The sequence below is a fragment of the Pangasianodon hypophthalmus genome, chromosome 24, assembly GCF_027358585.1.
Source record: "Pangasianodon hypophthalmus isolate fPanHyp1 chromosome 24, fPanHyp1.pri, whole genome shotgun sequence".
Taxonomy (NCBI): Eukaryota; Metazoa; Chordata; class Actinopteri; order Siluriformes; family Pangasiidae; genus Pangasianodon; species Pangasianodon hypophthalmus.
Genome location: NC_069733.1, coordinates 2,186,148 through 2,201,746, shown reverse-complemented (window position 1 = coordinate 2,201,746; position 15,599 = coordinate 2,186,148). Strand labels below are relative to the sequence as shown.

At 42.0% G+C, this 15,599-nt stretch overlaps 1 protein-coding gene across 2 annotated transcripts in view; it reads left to right on the top strand.

Moving 5' to 3' along the window:
• tacr1a (tachykinin receptor 1a) overlaps positions 1 to 13,045 on the top strand; it is a 31,324-nt gene extending 18,279 nt beyond the window's left edge. For both annotated transcript variants that reach the window (XM_034299099.2, XM_026939880.3), the window contains 3 exons: positions 7,546 to 7,696; positions 8,385 to 8,581; positions 9,583 to 13,045. In XM_034299099.2, the coding sequence (XP_034154990.1) occupies positions 7,546 to 7,696; positions 8,385 to 8,581; positions 9,583 to 9,841 (607 nt within the window). In that variant the 3' untranslated portion in view covers positions 9,842 to 13,045. The remainder of the gene's footprint in view (positions 1 to 7,545; positions 7,697 to 8,384; positions 8,582 to 9,582) is intronic.
• Positions 13,046 to 15,599: the final 2,554 nt, after the last annotated feature.

Below are 15,599 nucleotides of genomic sequence, written 5' to 3'. Positions count from 1 at the left end.
CAGATGCTTCTCTGTTTCTGCTTTAGTCCACCTGGCTGCATTTGTGTTCAGTCGAAGACGCAACTTAATTTCATGGCTGTTCGCTTTGATCTGAGCAGAACAAACAGCACCAGAGTGCAGCAGAATCAAAAGGAGAAAGAAGCTGCTTGTTCTCGAGAGTGGTCGTGGGACACATGGTTCACCATGACAAAGAAAAATGACACGCAAGTCAAATAAGATTTTTTACACTGAGAAAGCTGTCTTGGGTAAAAACATTCAGTGCTATTACAAAGACCTGAACCAACAGACAGGACAGCTTCAAGTTTTGTCTTTTGTTGATATTAGATCAGATCATTTCCTTTCTTTTCTCTGGTTGCATAATTCTTTCTCATTCTGTTTCTCCTTTTTGTTCTATGTCATTCTCCAGCCCCCACCACATTTGGCCAAGACCTAGCTGTTCTGAAAATGCTTTTGTGCAGATGGAAAGACAGTTTTGGATACCGCAAGCTGAGACTCTTGACTGAAATTCAGGCTCCCAGCAGCCATCTACCATCCCCAAGGGCACTCTTGGCCATGTTCTCATTGGGAGAAAAGTATGGTAGAATCTCTCCGTCACCATTTTTATGCATCATGTGCATCCCAGTTGAGCTCTGAATAGTTTTCCTCTCTGAAAGTGCTGAAGCCTCCAGCAAGGCAGCCTGACTGGTAGTTTAGGAAGATGCTCCGGCAGGCCTGATGAAGGGATTTCATTAGCATTTATATCGTTCCACTTACTTTTCACATCCTCCTTGTCATGTACTATTCTTCCAATCCAATAAGCAGGGTGCCTAGCTCAAGTGCTGGAGGGCCAGAGTTCAGCACAGTCTGGTGATTTTACTGATCTAATTAGAATTAGGTGTCTTTGAGCAAGGAGATCACCAAACTGTGCTTGTTTCCGGTCCTTCAGGAGTCAGGTTGGACCGCCTCTGGTAACAGATGTATTTCTGCCGTTGCAGTCTTTCACCCTCATAACACCCTCTTTTCTCTCTCTCTTCACCCTAATCTTTTTCTGTCTTTCTCATGTGATCTTTCTCTCCGCATCACACTCTTGATCCTCTCCCTGCTTTCACACCCACTGAAATAGAGCTGCTAGGCTTGCTCTCGTTATTCCTGCAGGAGAATTTAAATAAGAAACCCTCAGTATCTGCAGCATGAAGAATTATATTCAGTATACTCTGCTCTAACTGCAGTGCGAGATGTGCCTTGAGCCAGAGCAAAGCAATGGCTCTCTCGCTCTCTCAGTGAATAAACGGCAGAATTGTAGCAGCATTTCAGAGAGGCTTTTCCGCTCTTGGGCAGCAAGAACAAAGAATCAATGCTGCTTTTAAACACACGTACCCCAACAAACACAAAGACACCTTTGAATCCACTCACCTTCTTGAAACCAGCGCACAATGAGCGCTTAACGCTCCAGACCATTGTCTTGCGCTTGGCACTGTGCCATGTGGACTATCAGCGACACAATGCGAATTACCCTGATCATGTCCGAGCGGCTGAGGCGCTTATTATTTTTATAATGAAAGCGTAATGTCTGGCACATCTGGGCTCACTGGGGATGGAAAGTGGAGGTGGAATGAAATGTGTGAAACCTGCACTAGCATAATGAGCGTGTGTGATTAGAGGGTTGGTTTGCAGTTGGTGGGCCACATATTAATGCCAGAGTCTAAAAGAATAGTGGCTTTACTGTTATGAAAGCTTCCCAAAATCTGTGAGACTGTAAGTGTGCTTGCTCATCTATCCACACCTTGAACATCATCAGAGGGAAAAGCACATAACACACTGTGCGCACAAGAACACTGTGTACTGCCTGGCATACACTTATACCACACAGTTCGGCAAATAACGCAGTACATAATGGATATTCTCTGTTTGAATTTCATAAGTGCACTAGCCTTTCTAACATTATTACTACATGACTGAGTCTCAAAAAGAGTGGTACAGCAGTCTTAGCTTTTGCTCTGTCAGTTTGAATCGCATTTTTAGCAAAGAGGGCAATTATAATGCAGTAATTCATTTGCACTATGATGACGTTTCTCTTCAAAAGAATGCGTTGGAGAAAGAATATGTAAGCCTCACCCTCCGAAATGACAATTAGCTAGTCAGTAGAAATGCACTGATCGGTTGAGTAATGATCGATAGCACGTATGGACAGCCATTGCAACATTACAATGCAGCTGTACACTCTCAAGGAGAACTTCGCCTGCCCAATTCACAGGATTGGCTAAGAAGGTCATCCTACCCAGAGAGTGGGACCAATTATGCTTTCTCTGGCATTATTGAGATTCAGATTTGTAACTGTCACCAGGGCAAACCCTTGACCCAGGGGTAGTCAACTAAACTTTAACCATTAACCATTAAACCATTAATTAATCCATGGTTACAAATAAGATGTATCCATTTGAAGTTATGATCTATGGCCATTTTTTTCCTTACAATGAGCTACGGTATGTTTTTTAGTTTGATCTGCTAAGATACTTGCTGGGTCTGCATCCAGAACACAGCCCGCCAGTTGACAATCCCTGTCTTAGACAGTTGCAACACTCATCAGTCATCTGTGACCACCATTCCGAACCGTTTATTGAATCCTGAATTGTGTCCTAGGGACCATTGAGTGTAGGGAACAGCAAGTGGGGTGTCATTTTGGACTCAGCACAGCATTGTTGGAGCCTTTGAGGCAATGCCAGTCTGCTAGCATTATGCCTGGTGTCAGCTTACACTCACTGTTCCATTCATGTGCAAGAAAGAAAGAGAGAGACAGGCTAACTGCATAGTCCACACTCAAACACACACACGCTTATATATAGACATAGACACTCTCACACTGCTAAATATAATGACAAGCAGAGCTGAAATTCCACACACCCTCACTCCACAGCTCAACAAAATGATCCACACAGTTATACATGTGACCATGCTGAGCATGACACTGCTTCATCATGTGCTTATACTGCAGGCAGACATTTCGATTTATCTGCAGCACACGTGCCAACACCTTCATCTCAGAGGTGTCTTGTACACAGTCTAGCTGTAACTCTTGATTCCTTTTTTTCTTGCTTTCCCTTTTTAACCTCAATTTCTCCCTTACTTTCAGTCTTTCTCACTCTCATGTGTTATCTAGTTCCCCTCTCTCACTTGCTGTGCCTTGCTGAGCTGAGCCTTGCTGAGCTCCCTGCTCATGCTGGACTACGATGGTCTCATTTGTCTCAGCTCTGATTGCCGTAACCACCCCTCCCGTTGCCTCCCGGTGGGCTGGTACACACAGAGGCGCTGACACACACCTGCCTGATTTTGACCGTAGCACATCCATTTGCTCATGTGAAATGGAGTACAGAGTAACTTTTGGCACTCTACATCTACATCACACTGACTTATTCTGTGCTAATACATAATAAGACATAGTACCTTGTCTTTTGCCGGATATAACTAATCTGTAGTTTTATAACACACCAAATTCTCATCTTCGGAAGACAATCTTCAGGTATAACTTCATATAAAGATGTGTACTCAAATTAAGTAAATTACATATGTAGCTTTAAATCCCTAATGAGCAAACCAGAGGCAAGAGTGGCAAGGAAAAACTCTGAGACACCATGAGGAAGAAACCTTGACAGGAACCAGATTCAAACTGGAACCCATTCTCTTCTGAGTGACTCCGGATAGTGTGATTATAAGTCAATTAGTCTTACGCCATTGTGTACTATAACGTCAAACAGTACTAAGTGTGATAAAAGGATGTGCAGTATGAGCAGACTGTGAATAAGCGTCCTGGGATGAGCAACAGGACAGTCTTTATGATTACAGCAGCAATTAATGTACAAATCTACATTATCCCCATGAGATTTCCACTGAAGCAAGGGTGAGACTTTGGTATAGACTGTTTCTGGGAAGTGCATATCTTAAGGATGTTCATGTGGGCCCATTCACAGCTGGAGAAAATAAGTCACAAATGCAGAAGCTCCAAGCAGAAGTAGAGCTTCAGGATGAATCGGGGCAGGTCTGGAGGGTGACAAGATGTTCATACAAAAGCAAAAGTTCTACAGTCAGTAACTGTAGAGCTATAACGTCACATGTATGCTTGGTTTACCTGAGAGTAATGCCAATTAGTGCAGGTACAACACAGGTGTACTTAATAAACTGAGTCAATGTATATGTATAATATCCTAATCCTGCTGTCAAACCCATTTCTCATCACTGCACATATTTGATCAAACCCTGAAATCCATTTTTCTGCTTCTTTCCACATGAGTCCCGCACCTCATTACGTCTGGCGCACAGCTCATAAATTCTGTCTTGTGCCTTGTCACAATGAAAGCTGATTTTATTTAAGCCCTCGCTATTCAGAACTCAGACGACGGTGGTTTTGGGGCATGCAGAGCGGTGATTTTGGGAGTTATAACTGCCTTTGCAAAATCTTTGTGCCTGGTGAACTCTTTTGCCTTTTGCTCGGGAAGATCAGAAGCAATGTCTTCCGCAGATGCCCTGGTTATTATTATCCCGCTCTACAAGATGAAATGGGGGAAAGTTATCAGTGTCAAAAAACTTGGATCTGGTGCTGGAGATGGTACATGGTAGTGTTTTTTTTCCAGCTCTAAGATGCCAGACGCATTAACAAGCCATTTATGAAGTTTAGATGAACATTGCAGCTATCGGCTTCTCTTACTTGTAAGCATTGTAGCTCCAGTGCAGAACTAAAGAAGCAAACGTGTAATCGAGTAGAGTTGGAGTAGAGGAGAAAAATGTGTGAATCTCAGTTTCGGCTGAAGTACTCCTTAAATGGTGTGATAGAATGCGTTCTCTAAATCTGGTCCTCCAAGAATATCAGCACTGCATGTTTTTCCTATCCTGCACTAACACCACTGAGTTAACTAAGTCAGCTTATTAGCATTCAGCTTAAAGGTTAGGATAAAACGGGAGTTTGGAGGAACACTAATGCACAGAAACAGAACTGGAGACAAGGACCTAGTGACCTGGCCACCAATTTTATTCAAATATGAGTCTGAACAACTGGCTAATTAAAGACATCTTGAGAATTCCTCACATGAAATTGAAAACTATCCAGCTATCCTGGAATGATTTATTATTTCCAGTAGGCATGAGGCTTTATTTCATCCAAATGCTATCACATCCCATTCCTAACACACACCTTTTTAGGAGCTTCAAAAATTCGTACAATTGTCATTGAGTTACTGGGATTTTATATACAAATTACGCTGTCAAGTTTAAATTGCTTATTTATTTCAATTACACACACAAATTTAATGAAAAGAGTGTGACTTAGTCATTTCATATTGATTTGGGAAAAAAGCAGCCCAAAACAAATCCACAAATTAAGACAAATAAGTCTAGACATTCAGTGAGGACAAAAGTAATTGTGCCTTATGAAAGGTGGAAGAGTTACTGTGTCTATGTTAGCCAAAGCGCTGCAATGGCTGAGCTGCATTACTAGAAGATTTCACAGTTCAGTCATCATTTTTTCGTTTTCAGCTCTTTTTGCCTTATAAGGAGTTTTGTGGGCATGGCTAAATGTAATGTATGGCTGATTATCAATTTATGCAAGGATAAATGAGGCCTATTGTCTCTATGGGTTATGTGATATTTCAATAAGGACACACAGGTTTTTCTTATATTAGTGAGCAATTGCAGAATAATATAGCGTTTTTTAATAACCGCTGAAATAAAAACAGTTCTTTCTGGCAATCTCGGACGTCTGGTCCTGACTGTTTATTTGCACCCGACTTCCTCTACATGAGTGTGTATGCCATGTCCTACTACAAAACCCGGGAAATTGTTTGCATTCATTTTGTCAGTGACAGAAAAGCCTTCTTAGCAGATCACACTCCAGCTTGTGGTCTCGCTTTTTAAACCTGAATAATGCTGGAATAATAATTCCCACCCTGTGGCTCTATCAAGCACACCTCCGAGTGTTTAGACTACAGACCCAGGCAGTGGAAACGAAGACAGGAAATTTGATGTCGTTCCACTGCCGTCTTCTTCATTAGGACATTTCTTTGGAGCGGACGGTCATGGCGTAACTCAAGGAGCCCGTCTCGGAAATGACTTCTGCTGCTGTTTCTTCGCTCACCTTAGGCAATGAATGGAGCCTTTGTCAGGACATATGGCATTCTAATTTCCTCAGCACGTAATTACAGACAAGAGGAAAGACATCAATTAGACTTGATTACATAACGGCAATCTTTAAAAAGGTTGGCGAGAGATATTGGGTAAAGAAAGAAATGCGGTTTGTCTCCAGTGTCGGTTTGACTGGCCAGTCTGTCTGAGGCATGATAAATCTATCACAGTGTGTGTGTGTGTGTGTGTGTCTAGTCAGAGCCTGGCCGAGGTTGATGGCTTAATGTTTTAGTCATTTTTTAGACAGCTTTAATCAGCAGCCTGTGATGTAACTCCACAGGCCATCTTTTTCTCACTCTTTCTCTCTCTGATTGTGGTTAATTGGTGGAGAAATGGACTGGAAGGTCTCAGCTGTGTAGTGCCCAGTTGGGGCGAATGGATTAATTCTGTCCTCCTGCAGAGCTCCTCTGTGCTGAACCAATGGCATGCCGTCTTTCTTTCCATCTCTCGCTCTCTCTTTATAGTTATATAGAAGAGCGCATGCTCTGGGTTGCTCGGGCACCACCTGTGCCACCGTGGAACCTGATTAGTCGAGTATTATTGAAGCTTTGATTTTTTTTTTTTTTTAGTTCCAGCACTGGAACAGTTATACAAGGCCTCTTTGGAAGACAGCAGGTGTCCTAGAGTTTGGAAAAGTTTTCAATCGATCAAATGGTTGTGGGTTTGATGCTGTATGTCAACCCAACCTTATTTGAGTTTTACAAATGGGAGCATTGGATTTTATATGAACGAGGTCATGATACCACAGCAATTACATTTTTAATGGCGTGCCGTACATTTTATCAGTTAATAATTACATGCAGTATTGTGGAACGTCCATGAGAACATCCATCCATTCATAAACTCCCATGTCGGAAAACCTAAAGTTACAGCTTTACCTCTGACTGTTACAGAGCACTGACACTGCAGACTCCTTCCATAATTGCTAAATAAACATCTTCTCAAAGAAAATGTCACCATATCCATTATTACACGTTTTGTAATACGTTTACGTGGTTGCCATACAAGTCCCTGTGAACGAGCTGTTACTATAGAAACGATACTGAATGATAACGAGCGACAGCTGAATGATTTACAGCTGCACTACTGTCCGGAATTTAATCAACACATTCTGACCAATCAGAATCAGGAATTCAACAATGCCATTGTGTATAATGGAATACAATCCACAAAATCCGCTTTGAATTAGTGGGGTCAGACACTCGCATAGGAAATTGAGGAAATTTGCCTTTGTCATATGCTAGTGTGAATGCAGAGTGGCACAGGTGTTTTGACTATTACAATACAAAGATAGAAGGAGAGAGAGAGAGAGACAAAGATGGCTGAACACGTTTTTCCTCTCGATTTCTTTGCTTCTTTCCCAATTCATTCAATCTCCGTTCCCCCTTTTCTTTACAGTTACTATGTGTGTGTGGCTGTGCTGATCTACTTCCTGCCCCTGTTGGTGATGGGTTGTGCTTATCTGGTGGTGGGGCTGAACCTGTGGGCCAGCGAGATTCCCGGAGACTCCTCAGGCCGCTACCAGGAGCAACTCACCGCTAAACGCAAGGTTCTCCTGCACACACACACACACACACACACATACACACAGTGTTAGACGAGAGGTTTCTATCCAAACATTTCACAGACTAAACAACCCAAGTGTTGTTCAGATTGTTTTGTGTTTTTTTTAATGTCCTAAAGAGGAGCAACACCATTCAGACAAAACGAAATTAAATGCATACAGAATGACAGGAACACTCATTTACTGGAAAATTGATTTCTTTTACCCTTTAATCACAGGTTTTGTTTTTTTTTTTGTTTATCCGTACGCCAACTTTTTTTTTTTCTCGGCTGAACGGAAAACCTTTTTTGAATTTCTGATGTTTCCATTCGGACTTTGAGATTCAGGGTTTGAATAAAAACAGGATGATGAAAAGTCCCTGCTCGCGACAGTCAGGTTTGGGAGATAATGAGGGTCAGGAAGGACGGCAGTCATGAAATATTCCATACAAGATTCCCATTCGACCACAACGACTCTTCATTTCAATCTCAATCTCTCACACACACACACACACACACACACACAATGAGTTTTCATGCTCTCTTCAGGAGCCCCTGCTCATTTTTCTTACTCTCGCATTCTTGACTTTCTTTGACACCCTCACTTATTGTTCTCAGATATATAGCACTTCTTATGCCCCTCATTTGCCCTGACTATTTGACTCCCTCTCTCTTCCTTGCACATGTATGTGTAGGTGGTGAAGATGATGATCGTGGTCGTGTGTACCTTCGCCGTCTGCTGGCTGCCGTACCACGTCTACTTTCTCCTTCATCAGTTCTTCCCTTTGCTATTCGAGAAGCCCTTCATCCAGCAGGTCTACTTGGCTATCATGTGGCTCGCCATGAGCTCCACCATGTACAACCCCATCATCTACTGCTGCCTGAATGACAGGTAACAACACGCGCACAGCCTGTGAAGCATAAAAAAGGATGTGTAAAGTCAATTGTGCTTAAAATTACAAGAAAAACACAGAGCTTACACACTGAAAAAAATGGTCCGTCATGGGTTCTTTGGATAATTGGGGGTTGTTTGCTTCCTAAGGAACAGTTTTCACAGTGTTTTCAGGTTTTACACAGAGCCTATAAGGGTTCCCCTTGAGCCATGGTTTCTCAGAGTGGGGACCAGGAACCTCCAAGCATCCATGAAGCATAGGCAAGAGGTCCATGAATATTCATTACAGCGGAAATCACAAGTGACTATTATTAAAGTTATTATATTTATGATTGAATTCTTCTAGTCATTAGTCTGTTTGATTGGCCACTAGAATCGAGTGGGTTAAATCCAAACCTCAGTAACTCAAACCAGTCAGATTATAAATAATGTCAACATAAAATTAATGACAATTCTAATAAAAATGTGTTCTGTCGGTGAAAAGTTCAGGAATAACCTACCTACCTACCTACCTACCTACATAGCCCCAATGAATATATCCAAAATATGGTATTTTGTACACAAGCCGAAGAACCCTTTTACAAGGTTTAATAATAATCTGCATGAACAATAATTATGAAGTTGGATGGAGGGAACAACTCGCTAACATTTTAGGACATAGTTTCTTCTAATGATCATTTACGACATAGAAACGCAAGCTGATTGGCTAACCTGCCGAGCTAAGGTTGGACACTTGTTGAGATGCACAAAAGAGAATGCGTTCAACAGCGGAAATGAAAGCTATTTGAGCTCTCTTGCTCTTTTTCTCATCCTCTTTCGCTCTCTACGCTTTATGTAGGGTTTAGCATTCATACTCATCAAGCTAGTTTTTTCTGCACACTCAAACCCTCTGTGTGCCTCTCTGTGACACTTTTGTCCTCGCCTCCACAATCCACCAGGCACATCTATCTCCTAAGACCTTGTTATGTGTGTGTGTGTGTGTGTGTGTGTGTATTTGGCAGATTTCGTGCTGGCTTCAAGCAGGCCTTCCGCTGGTGCCCTTGCATTCACGCTGACTCCTACGAAGGCCTGGAGCTCAAGTCCACGCGCTACCTGCAGACACAAACAAGTGTATACAAGACGAGCCGGGCGGAGCCCACTGTGCTGGTTGTCAACAGTCCATCGCTAGAGCTGGCGTCCAATGGCTCATCATCTCGCAGCATGTCCAAGACAGTGTCAGAGACGTCCAGCTTCTACTGTGCCAATAACCTCCCCGCCTAGGAGCTCTTACAGTCAGCAGAGGAACGTGATGAAGAATGAGTCGGTGTAATGGTACAAAAAAAAAAAAAAAACTGATGGATCCATTTACCTCTGCACAAACATCATCTATGTATAATTTTCTGTATCGTTTTCTGTATGATCATTGTGACAGACCATTTTCAGTGGTCATGGTGGGTGTAGACAGTTGAGGAACATGCCAGAGAACCAGGAGTTTTAAATGTTCCTTTAAGTTTTTTGATGAATCTATTCACCTCCATTTTGTCAATTATGAACCACACTGATTGAGAATTATGGGCAGATCCTATGCGGAAAGTGCAGAAAAAAACAGAAGTCTGTGAAGTGTTCTTACTTATAAAGTGTTGATGGATCCATTCACCTCCAAAATGAAAGAATGAATGATATCAGTTTTATCTGTTATGAACCACTCTGAGTGAGTATCATGTGCACATCTTATAAGGAATGTGCCAAAGAATCAGAAGTTTATGAAATGTTCCTGCTCATAAAATGTTAATGGATCCATTCACCTCCATAATGACCATTTCATCTGGTGTTATCGTAACTCAGAGGTTAAGGCTACTGCTTAGATGGAATGTTTAGTGTTCAAATCCAAGCATTGTCATGCTGCCACTGATGGGGCCATGATCAAGCCCTTGAACCACTCAATTGATTACAGTATCTGTCAGATGAATAAATGTAAATACTATCTCTGTTTAATGTTACAGTAGGTACTATTGGTATAGATGGCAAAGGAACATGTTGAAGAACCTGAAATCCTTGATGTGTGCCCAGCTAAATGTGTTAACCAGTTGACTTTTGGAGAGCTGGACCTTTTTCCCCATACCAAAAACTGTGTGGTGCAATCATCTGCTATGACACTATAATCTCTGTAACAGACCACTTTATAGAAATGTTTTGTGTTTGTGCAAGTGCCTCACAGTATCTATTATCTGGTGTAGGTAGACTATATGCTTTTTTTTGTTGTTTCTTTTTCTATTCTTCTAAAACCTGATTCTTGCCACACTTTTGTCAAAGTTCAGCTTTGAAATGACCGATCATGAGTCCCTTCAGGGACGTAACCAGAGACCTTTTTGGAATGAGAACAGCGTCTCTGAAGCTTTGCAAACGGATCTGGAGAACTGGCTACAGTGTATTACCGTTTACATTTTACTAGCATGTAATATTGCGGATTGTGTATCGTATACAATGCCTAAACACACAGCCTCTCCTCTCTGTGTATATGTCTGTGTGAATGTGTTTCTTTTGTAGCAGGGTTTGGGAAACTCTCAGTAACGTGAGCCTCGATCTCTGATCAGCTTGGTTTGAAATCCACAGTAAGTACATTTCTGTCCAAATGACTTGCAGAAATTAAGCAAATTTCCAAAAACACAATATACAATCCATGACCAGCAGTCCAACTCTAAGGACCTTGGAGTAAAATGCCTTCTGGCACGGTACAGCATCACGCTGGGCAGTATGGGGGTTGAATCCATGCCAATCACTTCTTGGGTAGATGAAAAAGCCTCGAATATAGCATCTAAACTGCCTCTTGGCACAGACAGAGAAAGGAAGAATATTCAGTGGCATTTATAGCTGTGCCCGGAAATCTAAATCAGTGATGACGGCCAGGGTTCCACTGCCAAAATGTAATCAGGGGTTTCTCTGGTTCAGAAATGCTAGTAGCTGTGTGTCTTTGGCTTTGCTTTAATTTTTGTGAATTTGTCACTTAAATCTGAGAAAAAATTGTAATGGGAATGGTTGTTTGTCTCTATCTGTCTACCTCTGTTTGTCTTTTGAATGCCGTTGCCCTCCCCCTTCCAGCCATTTGCCTGTTCTCGGCTTAAGCGGTCACACACAAAATTAACTCTGGAGTCAGGCCCTGGAGTTTTAATTTTAGCCTCCCATCAACACATGGTGCACCAATCTGACAGAAGAGGCGGAGGAGTGGAAGGGATTTGCTGGTGCTGTTGTGGGGTGGCAATGAAAGACAAAAACTTAGAGGAGGACCGCTGGGTTTGGAGGAGGGGTAGCACACCTGTTGTTTGAGATTATGGAGCGAGGTATGTGACAGTGGTATCAGTTTCCTGGGCAGGAGGAGGACATAGTTTTTGTTAAGGGATCAAACTGTTCTGGCGCACTGAATGGTGCTCAGGCAGATTTTACGAGTGATTGTGGAATTTGCGGAGGTGTGGAGAACTTGGAGAAGTTGGGCTGGAATCCTGGGGGACTTCTGCTTTGCTCCAGACAGTCTGGTCTTCCACTAAAGACTTGACTTGGGTTGGAGTTGGTGAATAGTAAGGAGGTTGTGGGTGCAGAAACTTCGTCATTAGTGGAGAGCTGGGAATAATAGGAAATTAACTAGGAAGAAGGTGGAGCTACTGGAATGGTCATTCTCCCAAATCTCAGTTATATTAATAGCCATAATATCATGAGTTCATGAGTAGGTTCATGACATATAATCCCAATTAGGTCGAATTCAGTCCAAGGTTATAACATTACAAAATGTGGACAAGTTCAAGGGAGGTGAATAATCATGCAATGCACTGTAAACATCTCTAGGTATGTTCATCCTTGTGTTGAGTTTTTACTGCAGGATGATTTTTTTTACATTTGTTTACTTGGCAAAGCCTTTCATAAGAAATGTATTTCTCATAAAGCTGTAAGCTTTGTGGGTCCATAAGCAGTAGCGCCTGGTCTCCAGTTGGCGTTATGGTAATGGACTTTAACAGATTTTTCCTTGTCCTAGAGTAGAGCCCACACAGTCTGTGTATCTGTAAACAACTTCTGTCATGGGATGCCAGAACAAGTTTCACCATTTTATAATTTTTCATAATTCTCCCCATAGCCTGTTGAGACCAAATAGACAACAGCACAACTTGAAGAACTTCTGTCCTCTCTGTTCTGTCCTCTTCTGCCCTCTAATCTTCAGAAGGGAGGGACTGACTGTTTATAGTTGCTATAATGTAAGTGATAACAGCAACTAACTTGTTTCAGAGACTTTCCACAGCATTCAATATAACTGGTTATAAATGGTTAAAAAGTATGTAATATAATAAAACACTTTGGGATGAGCTATTATAGGAATCAACTTTGGGGTGGTAAGAGTAACTCTGTTTATGTCCAGAACTGCATAATTTCTTACCAAATATGATGTCATAGTATTACAGTTTTAGCTAGCTTGTGTTTATTAAACCACAATAAATCTTTCCTGGTGGTTACAATTTCGTTTATTTGAAATAATATATTTCTATAACACTTAATCTCACCGTACTTAATCTGAAAGTACAAATTCACATAAACCCCACTGCAGACTTTCTAGATTTAGGTGAGGCTATAGCATAGGTCCTTGATGATTTTTTTTTTTTAGGATATTGATTAGCTGTACCACATTGCATGTAGAGTCTCTTTCAGTATCTGTTCTATGGGACATAAAACCCTCATCATGCCTCATATGCCTGAACACAGCAGAGCAACAACACCTGCTGGGAGAAGTGGACGTGCTGTAAAAAGCCTCTGCTGACTGAGAACCGTGTGTTGCCTGTCCATCATCTAACCGACATGCCGGCGTTCATAGTTTCAGCAAAGAAGAGTCTCCTAGGTTTACACCATTTGGGAGGGTATCCAAAAAAGAGGCCTTCCAAGCATCGAAAATCCCAAATGAGCACCAGCCACGTGCTTGGCAATTGACTTGTTTGTTAAGCAAACTTCATTAAACAAGCTCCACTAGCATGTAGAAATTTCTCTTCTGGTATTTTTCCATCTCCAAATTTCAGGCCACCTGCTGCAATTGTGTCTCTCCAAAATTAGTCAGCCTTTCCCTGCGCCCTCATGACGACTGGCATGCATTGTTCTTAGTTTTAGGGTGAAGAAATAATCACCAGCTTTGGTTTAATATGAAATCTCTCAACCCCCCCTTGCGGATTTGAATGCAAATTTGCCAGACTGGCTTGCCATGTTGAAACTGCGTTGACACACATCACATGAATGTTAAAGCTAGATTGGTATAAGGCTGTTTTCAGTGTCTTGTACAAAGTGGCCTCTTTGTTTTTTGATGTTCTGCATGATTTTTGGAGATTTTTTGGATCAGCTATTCAAGTCATAGATCATTGAGTCTGAAATCACTGCACTTGAATATCACTAACGCTCAGCATGGACGATATTGACTGAAAAAAACAGCAGAGCTGTTAAAGCAGTTAAAGCCTCAGTGACTTGATGCCACTTAGTTCCAGAGGATAGCCAGAGCAACAATAAAATATCTATCGATCGCCACACCAGTAGCCCTACCACCTCACTGTTTTGATATCATCCAGTTCTGAGGATAATTGTGCTGATCTGGCAGCATGATTTTGCTTAACCTGAATAAAAATAGCAATAGGGTGTGTGACACAGTGGCACTATCCGTATCTGTATCTGTTTAGTGCTCCAAATATACATATCTATATTCGAATTTAAACCTAAAGTGGGCGGGTTTTTTTTGTTTTTGTTTTTTTTAACCTGTTCCTTCTGAATACTGTATATGTATTCATTTACATCCCTAATGATGTGTCTCAGAGGAAGTATGTCCTAGCGTTTCCTCTCCCTGGTTGGTAGCTGTCATGTGATATGGAAGAGCTAGCTGGCTGGTGGTAAATTGGGAATGACCAAATTAGGAGAAAATGCGGTTTAAAAAAATGTAAATGCAGACATTTTTGTGGGACAAAAATGGCACCTGTGCTAACTGTATTATTTTTTTTTAGGTTTTTAGGTTCTCCCATCTTGCTGTTTGCAGAGGTCATGTGCTTGTGGCTTCATTTAATAAAGTAATTCTCAAAGCTGTCGGCTACCTAACCGACTGCCGCCTCCGGTACGAACCAAGCTAGCACAGAATGGTTCGAAGTCATGCGGTAATCACTGAGACGTCCCGCTGTTTAAGAATAACCCAGATGCTCAGGGGGGGATCTGCAGAAAACAACATGAAGAGATGGGGTTTTTTTTTTGTCTTTGTTCTTTTGTCTTTCTTGCTAGTCACAAAATTGCTTTGTGTGACAGCTAACAGTGTTTACCCAGAAAGTCCCTTCCAGCCTCAGACAGACCTTTAATGAAATCTCAGCACACACACACACACACTCTCTCTCTCTCTGCATCTAATCTCACTGTTACAGATCAGACCCTCGCTGTTACAGATCAGAATGTAAAGCACATGGTCTTCACACTGCAGCTCCTACGCTGCTCTCAGACAAGATCTGAAATGGTTTAGAAGATGAGAGGACAAGTTATAAAGTGAAGGGCGATCCAACTTTTTGGGCAGGACCGAGAAAAAAAAAACATGAGGATATTACCGCGATGGAAGCAGAGAAAGTATGCGTGTGCGCATGTGTGTGTAGGTGTGTGTGAGGGGTGGGGTGGGGGGTGGCAGGGGGATTCTACAAGAGGCTGGGTGGATGCTCTCATCAGCTCCATCTCTCTCCAATCAGAGTAATTACCCAAGAGAGGAGAGCTCAGCGGACAGAACAACAGCTGTGTTATGTGTGTGCACAATCACACACACACATTCTTCACATCTCTATCCTAAAATATGATAGGGCAGCCCTATTTCACGCTTCGCAGTGTGTGTGTACGCAGGGTGTGATTTTTTATTAAGATTAGAGAAATCACACAATACCCATGAGTCGTCCTTTTGTTCAACGGTTCTATTATGTTCATATTCTCGTGTGTATGCATAGGAGAGTAAGCTATCATGGCCCCAGGCGTCCTTTTTTTTGTATTAGGTGCGCACCTGTGT